Source organism: Myxocyprinus asiaticus, chromosome 2, assembly GCF_019703515.2.
Source record: "Myxocyprinus asiaticus isolate MX2 ecotype Aquarium Trade chromosome 2, UBuf_Myxa_2, whole genome shotgun sequence".
NCBI classification, from domain to species: domain Eukaryota; kingdom Metazoa; phylum Chordata; class Actinopteri; order Cypriniformes; family Catostomidae; genus Myxocyprinus; species Myxocyprinus asiaticus.
In genome coordinates, this window is record NC_059345.1 from 13,933,081 (window position 1) to 13,942,417 (window position 9,337).

At 36.0% G+C, this 9,337-nt stretch overlaps 1 protein-coding gene across 1 annotated transcript; it reads right to left on the bottom strand.

Annotated features, from left to right (window-relative positions):
* Positions 1–495: 495 nt before the first annotated feature.
* Positions 496–9,013, bottom strand: LOC127450872 (leucine-rich repeat LGI family member 2-like). Its single transcript, XM_051715312.1, has 8 exons — positions 8,775–9,013; positions 7,658–7,729; positions 5,987–6,058; positions 5,476–5,547; positions 5,294–5,365; positions 4,803–4,972; positions 3,310–3,474; positions 496–3,045 (listed from the first exon to the last, which is right to left on the bottom strand). Exons 1-8 carry the CDS (start codon positions 9,005–9,007, stop codon positions 2,228–2,230), a joined length of 1,674 nt encoding a protein of 557 aa, XP_051571272.1. The 5' UTR covers positions 9,008–9,013; the 3' UTR covers positions 496–2,227.
* Between the last annotated feature and the right edge of the window lie 324 nt (positions 9,014–9,337).

Genomic DNA, 9,337 nt, shown 5'->3' on the forward strand with positions numbered 1-9,337 from the left:
AGTTATCAAAATCCATATCATCATCTTCATCCCCTACCTCAGTCGCCATTCTGAACCAGTCACAAACCAATTTATGCCAACCGCCAAGTCCAGAAATTTGACACACAGGCTCGCGTTCCCTTCTCTGTAGATCGATTCCAACTCCCAGCTCAAGCGACAGATTCTTCTGCTCTTGTCACAAAATAAAGCAGTTAAGTTACCAAAGGATTTGTCTATTCTAGTGTAATTCTGGAGTGCACACTTTAACCTGGCTCCCCTCGGGATGGGATAGTGCAGAGCTGATCACTTGATATCAGCGGCCGCTTCCCCTGGTGATCACAAGGCTTACCTTGATATTGTGGTGCAGACTTCAAAACCCATTTGAATTCTGAAAATTACTAGTTTAATGCGCTTTTAAGGAAGTTAAACCTCTCAAACAGCTGGACAGCCCCGACATTATTCAGCACTGACGAGAAAAAGAGACAAATGCACGCGCATTTAAATAAAGGTTTTTGAAATTACACATCATCACCTGGCATTGTTTGCCTTCAGATATATCTAAAGATTTCATGAAAGAAAAACAATATCTGTTATGGAGTGGGAAACAAAAATTTTCACTAGCACATTCTCAACTGAGTAAAGTGCTCTACTCATGGGTACAGTCAGAATATAACAACTAGTCCAACAGAAATAAGGTGTTAATTAAATTTATTCTGAATTCACGTATTGTCTTAAAGTAAAAAATTCACTGTTGAATTCAAAAGGTTTCTGATGCTTGGATTATGCAAATTGTACAAATTATGCATGTAAACAATAAACATGTAACAAAATATACACTCACTGAGCACTTTATTAGGAACACTATGGTCCTAATAAAGTGCCCGACATGGTCTTCTGCTATTGTAGCCCATCTGCCTCAAGGTTTGACGTGCATTCTGAGATGGTATTCTGCTCAATACAACTGTACAGAGCTATCTGATTTACCGTAGCCTTTCTGTCAGCTCAAACCAGTCTGGCTATTCTCCACTGACCTCTCTCTTACCAACAAGGGTTTTCTGTCCGCAGAACTGCTGCTCACTGGATGTTTTTTATTTTTGGCACCATTCAGAGTACATTCTAGAGACTGTTGTGCATGGAAATCCCAGGAGATCAGCAGTTACAGAAATACTCAAAACAAGCCCATCTGGCACCAACAATCATGCCACGGTCGAAATCACAGAGATCACATTTTATCCCCATTCTGATGGTTGATGTGAACATTAACTGAAGCTCCTGACCCGTATCTGCATAATTTTATGCATTGTACTGCTGCCACATGATTGGTTGATTAGATAATCACATGAATAAGTAGGTGTACAGGTCGTCCTAATAAAATGCTCAGTGAGTGTATAAACAATATAATATATGCAATTTATAATATATTAGATTAAGACATCATATTTATTGATGGAATACATGACATTTGTTACATTGTTTTTAAAATGTGGCCAAAATGATGAAAAACTAATGATGAAATAAAATTTGTAAAATTAATATCTTCATAATACACCAAGTTAGAAGGTCCCCTGTATAATTAACACCATTAGCAGAGAGATAATTTATTTCATTTGTTAACAAAATGGACATTGTAACTAAAATATACCCATATGTATCGATCTCGAAACGAATCGAAATCGAATGGAGAGCTTTTGAATCGGAATTGAATTGGGAAATCTGTATCAGTACCCAGCCCTAGGTAAAATATAGTTTTAAGGTCTTTAATGTTCCTAAATTTAATAGAACTGCATTTGCCCTCTGTATGTCTATTTCAAATGTTATTGCATGCCTGCTCTGAAAATGTAGCTTTTTTTTTTTTTTTTTGCAGCCAAATCATGCATAATATCAGCATCAGACTTTTAAAATGTTATATACTGATATAAAGAGTGATTTAGATAGTTACAGGTAACAAGTGCAACTCTTTTCAGCAGTCCATGCACCAAGTGTGGAAGAAATGTCTTCTGATTTAGTAGGGCTGAGGAATTGTTATATTTAATATATAACCATTCTAATATGGTATAGCAAAAAAGGTCAGGGCCCTCCAAGAATCAATGTAAAATGACATATGAAGTCCTAATTTACTGTAAGCCTGATAATGCTATAATATGCTTCTCAGACCTCCCTTGTCACAACACCCAGAAAACACTCCATCTACCAGAGGGCGGAGCTGAGCACAAATTTGCTCCGACCTATACTGTCCCCACATCAGCACTCAAAGGCTCAGATCAATGATGATATGCTCAAAGATCTGTGTGCTTCCCTTGAAACTGGAGGCAAATACAAAGTCCCTCCGGTCAGTGGAGACCACAGTGAAGGAACGTGGAGCCTGGATATAGACTTCCTTGAAACGCTCAAAATTCTTCAGCTCAGCATCCCACAGATAGACCTGTGAAAATGTATAGTCACTTCCGAGAGCCAGATAGTACCTCTCTTTGAAGGAAAAAGGCTGTAGGATCATGGATCCCCTTGAAGGAAGGGCCTGAACCTCAGAGAACTCTTTAGCAGTCCAGTGCAAGACTTTGGAGTCACCAATGTATCTCGTCATTGCCAGATACAGCTCCTCTTTGATCCAGAAGGCCTTGACAGCAACTGCATCCTCCATGTTGGGGATCTCCCCCTGCAAGGCAAATTTCTGAGTGCTCTTGCTCCACTGGTAGATGACTGGAACTTGGGAACGGCTCGCTAGGATAAGATGGGCCTTACCGTCCAAATTCACAAATTCTGCATCAGTATCCCGAAACCATTCATGGAGGGACTGGTAGGAGTAGAAGCCCTTGTCGTTCCATTTGTAGAGTGTGGATAAGCCAGCCTTCGAACTGTCAGCGATGATGAAGAACCAGTCAGTGCCAATCTGGAAGGCCTCAATATCATTTGGCTTGGAGATCTTAGACACCTCAATGTCCTGGAATTTCGTGAACTTGCTTTGGTCCTCATCAAATTTATAGATATGAGAGCCACCAAAGAGCTGAGCGACAATTACAAAAACCTGGTCCTGGATAATCACAGATTTGCAGCCAACAATAGACTGACCTGAGATTAATGAAAAGAGATACAGATTAAACAAAAGAAGACATGTTTGAAAGGATAAGTTAGGAAGGTAAAGTGTGTAACTTCTTTAGTTTTGCCCAAAACTAACCAAAACATTGATTGAGCCAGAAGTTGATATCTCAGACTGCTCAAAGAGTCTGTTTACATTCTTTGGGTAAATCAACCTTAGAATGGCTTTTTTTCTTCTTCTTGTTTATCTTGTGCCAATACACACTATTTCCCATAATTTCATTAACACGACTGTACCTGTGATGTTGTCATAACTTCTGAAGTTCATCTCGATGTGGTCCCATTGGAGCAACATGCAGCTCTCTACATTGGGAGCAGCAATGGCCACATACACATCATTCTTGTGGGAGAACGTGTCCACAGACAAAGACTCAGTAGAAACAGAGTGGAGGGGGATAAAATCTGGCCAATTGAACATAAGGCAAAAGCAGATCTTAGTAATTAATTTTTTTTTTTTTTCACATAACTTTATCATTAGTGGTTCTGCACTTGTTTAATGAAAACCCTAAAAAGATACGCAAGAAGTCTATTCTTTGCAAGACATGAAAAAAAATGTCCATTCGGAATATTTTAAAAGGCTGTAAAAATTCACATTTCCTTTTCTTCAGCCCCTGAGAACTTTTTAATAAAAAAAGCTATATATAGCAAACAAAAAAGTCTATATACTTTGAGTACTGCTGTATACTGTGTGTTCCAATAACTTAAATGAATATTTCACCCAATAATTAAAATGCTGTCATTTTTTACTCACCCTCATATCGTTCTAAACCCGTATGCTATTACTGTTTTTCCATGAAACACAAAAGGAGTAATTTTGAAGAATCTTAATGCAGCTCTTTTGCATAGACCAACATAGTTCATAGTGATTTCTGTTAAGCTCCAAACATATGCAAAGAATTCAACATAAAAATCTGATATTTAATATCATTAAAGTAGTCCATGTGACTAATCCATTACATTCCAAGTCTTCTGAAATCACACGATAGCTTTGTGTGAGGAACAGACCACTATATCAGCTATCATATCATATTTCTTCAGAAGATACAGAGTACAGTGAGTCATACACTCCAAAAAATATTTAAGCCTATTTTTAAGATTTACACATTTCAATTTAATAACACATTTCCATCCAATTGAATTAATTAATTAATTAAAGAATAATCTTTAAAAAATCACTTTCAAACATTTTTAATATAAAAGTTTTATTAATTTAAAGGTGCACTCAGCAGGTGCGGGGCCAGAAGGGTGGCACGGGGTGAAAAATGAGCTTTGCCACCTCACTTGCCACCCCAACTCGGACCCTGCTCGCATCCTGGACTTTTTTAATGAGGACAAAATTACTGAGTGCACCTTTAATTAAATTTTTGAAGATTATTCAATTCAATTGGAAGGAAATGTGTTATGAAATTGAAATGCGCAAATCTTAAAAATAGACTTAAATATATATTTAATGGACTACTTTTTTGATGATTTTTTATTTATTTATTTATTGCCCATTTTGGAAGAAAACAAAAAAATGGTGTAAAGATTGTTCAAAATATCTTCTTTGTTCCACAGAAAAAATAAAAGCATAAATATTTGGAACAACATAAAGGTGAGTAAATAATGACAGAATTTTCATTTTTGTGTGAACTATTCCTTTCACAAAGAAAACACTGGCTGAGTTTGAAAGGCATGCACGCACTCATACACAAACAAGCAAGTATGCACCCACACAAAAGTTGTCATACCTGTGGAGATGCACTCGTTATGCAAGCTTGTCATGTCATTGAGCCGTTTGCCCTTCATCTCTTCAGGGCCGGCACAGAGAACATCTGATACAGTGGCATTAGTGCTCTTTAGCCACATCATCAGCCATTTCGCTCGGCAATCACACTCAAAGGCATTGCCCCTCAGGTCTCTGCAAGGAAATATAACAAGAGCAAAAGATCAAAATCAACCAAAGATAAAAATTTTTTTATCAAAATCATTAGTGAATTCTTAAAAGCATTTTTGAAGAAAAAGCATACATTTTTTAATATTAATAACTACAGTATAACAGCAATAATAATAATAGTTATAATCATTTTTATTAACAACATTATTATACAATGTAGATTTCTTTGTGGGCTTAAAAAACCGACCATCCTACATTCATCTAAGTACTGTGTATTATCTACAATCGACAACAACTTACACACACACCGAGTAATCATTTGCATTTACAGAAGCGCAAACTCACAGCTCTATTAATGAGTCCAGGTCAATAAATAGATCTCGTGGCAAAGCTTTAATCTTGTTATTTGCCAAAGACCTGTAAGGACATAGCAACATTGTAGAGTAAAGTGAAGTACAGTACAAACAATTGGCAAAGGGTTGTTAATAAATTATTATTATGATTATAATACAAAGCAACTGACGTACAGATGGGTCAAATCCCTAAGTCCTCTGAAAGAATATTTTGATGTTGTCTCGATCTTGTTGTTTTCAACAAACCTAGAGAATAAAGAGAACATTTAGACTGAAAGAGTAGAAGGATTGGTGGGAAACATACAGTGGTCATAACAGGTGATATGTGAATAATGAACTGAAACAATCAGTAGAAACAACCAAGAAAAAAGCAACCTACCTGTTAGAAACATAGTACAAATAGTGTAAATGAAATAAAAATCAATTACAATTAAATGAACATTAACATCATCAATGCATGATAAATGAATATTGTTCATTGCGTAAACAGGCACAAATACACAAGTAACAGGTGTTTGTATCTGAAAATCTCTTGCTCTCACATACAACATTCACTTAAAAACACATACATTAGACCTCCCATTGCTATAGCAACAGTACTGTAACAGACATCTACATTATAAGGTTTAAAAATAGTTAAATACCTGTTAAAGGAAAAGAAATACCATAGTGATAACACACTTACAGGTACTCCAGGTGCGCAAGACCAGCAAACGCATCGTCCCTAATTGTAGTGAGAGCATTGGAGTTAAGCAACCTGTCAAGAGATATACAGCCAGAATGTTATTATGACAAGTCAGGCTGTGTATTTACATTGCAGTGCTGTTTAAAATAAACACTGTTTATATAAAGTTTGATTAGTTTGATCACAGACAGCTTTGGAATACACATACTGTATATAAAACTTGCACTCTCACCATTATCTCCATCTAAGGTTGGGGCAAGCATAGATCTATCTATTTCCCTATGTCAGTATATTAAACGGCTGACATCATGAAAGCGTCCAATGACAGCTACTGTATGTTAAAGTCAACACAGTCACTGTGTTCCACAGGGCTGCAGAATATACTGTATCTCAGAATAAAATGCAAGGGGAGGAACACTATCAATAACTGGGAGCAAGTGTGCCCGAACTAGTAAAATATTTTTTTTAGCTATCCAAAAGAATACATACAAAGACTGAGAAAAGGTGGTGAACAAAATCATTCAATATAATTACCATGCCTGTAAAGCAAAATAATATATACTTTAAGGGCTAAATGCATGCCTTGAAAAATGTAAGAATACATTATGTTCCAACCTTGATCATTCTTTCAGTGATCCTGCACAATGGCCAAAATATATAGTTCTACAGTATGTCAGTAGAACAGATCATTTAATTCCGAAATAAAAAAAATGACTGACACTTTTCATTTCCCCAAGAAAATAAAATCAAACCCTTTCTGAGGTTATGCATCACTAGTATTAGGCTCTAGTCCCTAAAGGCATCTTCATGGGGCCAATACTGAAATAATGAGCATCTACCAGGAACCACTGTGGTGGCCTGGTGGCTGTTGCCTGTAAGTCACATAATCATATTATTATTGCCTAATTCTCAAGCTAGATGTCAATTATTAAATAAATATTCCAGGTTCAATACAAGTCAAGCTTAATCGACAGCATTTATGGTATAATGTTGATTAACACAAAAATGTGTTTCGAGTCGTTCCTTTTTTTTTTTTTTTTTTTTAAGATCAAATATTTGGGTTACAGTGAGGCACTTACACTTATTATTATTATATATTTTTTTTTTTTTTGGAGGGTTTAAAAGGCAGAAATATGAAGCTTATCATTTTATTAAAACACTTGTATATATATCGTTGTATAAATTGTTGTTTAACGTTTACGGATTCACCATATTCACTTCCATTGTAAGTGCCTCACTGTAAGCCAGATTTCTGCTTTTTTAAAGAAAATACATTTTTGCGGTTATTAACATCATGCCACAAATACTGCCAATTGAGCTTGAATTGTTTAGAACCCAGAATTTAAACACTGAAGAAAGCAACAAAAAAGCACCAAAAGTAAACCATCTGACACCTTCAATGTACCACCACAGTACTTTTTATTTTTATAAAGGGGTAACAGAGGGATTGCAGCTCACATAGTGGTTCAAAAACTAACCTTTTTGTCTCTCAAACTAATTAGGTACATTATGAGATCGACTAACCAACATGATGGATGTTTTAGAAGGTTCAACAGTAGTGAAATGGAAAGTTTATGATGGTTTTCAAAGAGAATCAATATCAAGGCATTTGAGGCATACTCTTTACCATAGAAGAGTGAACATTTGCTTAGTCAGATGTATTCCACTTACAGTAACTGTAAGGATGGCGTGTGCGCGAACATCGCCTCCTTGACCTCAGAGAAGGTACCATTCACAATACTCCTGCAAATGCAAACATCAAACATTGGAGACATTCAATGCAAGCTTGACAATATTTCCTAACAAAACCTTGTAACATAGATTATAATAGCAATATGACTGAATTTGAGGCGTGTTGGTCTTGAAAATGCTTTATAGGTTACAACGGGGCTAAAGGGCCCCGGGGTAAAAGGCACTTTTGATTTTATTTTCTCCCAAAACACTAAACAGTAAAAAAAATATATATATTTTTAAAAATAGCACAGTATTTTACTTACCATCTGTTTGTCACTATACACTGCAAAATATTCCTGATCCAATGTCTAAAGTTTGATTTTCAGGTAATTTGATCTAATATTTAATATATATATATTTTTTTTAAATGTTGCAAATTTATGTAGATAATGAGAATCCCTGAAATGATCACATTTCGAGATAAAATACTTTTATAATTTTCAGTTTTGTTCAAGGTGCTAAAATCAAAGGTTTTTAATAACTGTCCAATAAGTGAAAGGATAGTATTTGGGGTACAAATTTCCCCCTGTTGCAGGGGCTAAAGGTCCCCAAAAAAGCCAATTATTTTTCTTAAGTGGGGCGAATAGATTTGTTATTAATAAACAAATGTTCAAAGTGGGCTCACATTGACTGATCACATAACAATGGAGATGAATCTGTTTATAAAATAGCTGAGATGTTATGAAATGCAAAATGTTATGGAAATTAATATACATTTTAACACTATATCACTTTAACCCCCCTAGGGGCCTTTTACCCCAAATGTGTTGGGTAAAAGGCTCCCTTGCCACCTTTTAAAAAATGTAATTTTAATCAAATGAACCTTCTGTTATAATTTATTTTCACACAAATTATGTTGCTCCATCAATATTCAATAAAAATATTGGTCTATGTATTTTTTTTCAATCTTGATACACTTTGTGACCAGAAACAAAATTAACATTTTCCTTAAGGTGTGCCCCACTTAAGCTTTAGATCCAAAGTGAATATGAAGCCACGTATTAAGAAACAGCAGAGACATTTAATGAAGAAGCATGTGAATATGTAGACTTACAGTGAACTGACATCGTTGGGTATGAATCGAGGGACATAAGAGGACCCGACGCAAATAATAGACTCCTTGGAGCAGCTACAGGGGGGCGGGCATTTAAAAACCTTTTTCCCCGTGTTTCCTGAAGAGATCAGGCATAATAATACCGCCGATATAATCACGCAGTTTCTCACGACGGTCCGCATCTTGTTTGTCAGGTTCGCATGTGTGAATCCAGAGAAGATCGCCGTCGCCATTCACCCTGCAGGATGAAATGCAGCACTGAAGCTCCTGACATCAGCAGTTCAGCTGCAGTTCTCTCCTACAGTTATTTATTTATTAGTGCGCCCAATAACGGCGAACGATGGTTAAACAGCCTCTGTAGGCCAAGGCAATTATTATTACTTTTTAAGCTATGAATATTGTGCTATATTCGTTGCAAATATCCAGAGATCCTGAAAAATGATCAGAATTTGATAAGCCTACTACGAGACTCATCTCTATCCTACCAAATAAATTTATTTCGCAAACATTTTTAGTGAAGTCTGTAAAAGATGCAGAGACTTTTGCTGTTGCAATTTACTGTC

Coding starts and splice junctions, on each gene's coding strand:
- LOC127450872 (XM_051715312.1), bottom strand. CDS start 9,007: ATGGCGACGGCGATCTTCTCTGGATTCACACATGCGAACCTGACAAAC. Junction 5,548..5,986: donor CTTGCGCACCTGGAGTACCT/GTAAGTGTGTTA, acceptor TTTATTCTCTAG/GTTTGTTGAAAACAACAAGA. Junction 4,973..5,293: donor CTGGACTCATTAATAGAGCT/GTGAGTTTGCGC, acceptor ATTTCCTTGCAG/AGACCTGAGGGGCAATGCCT.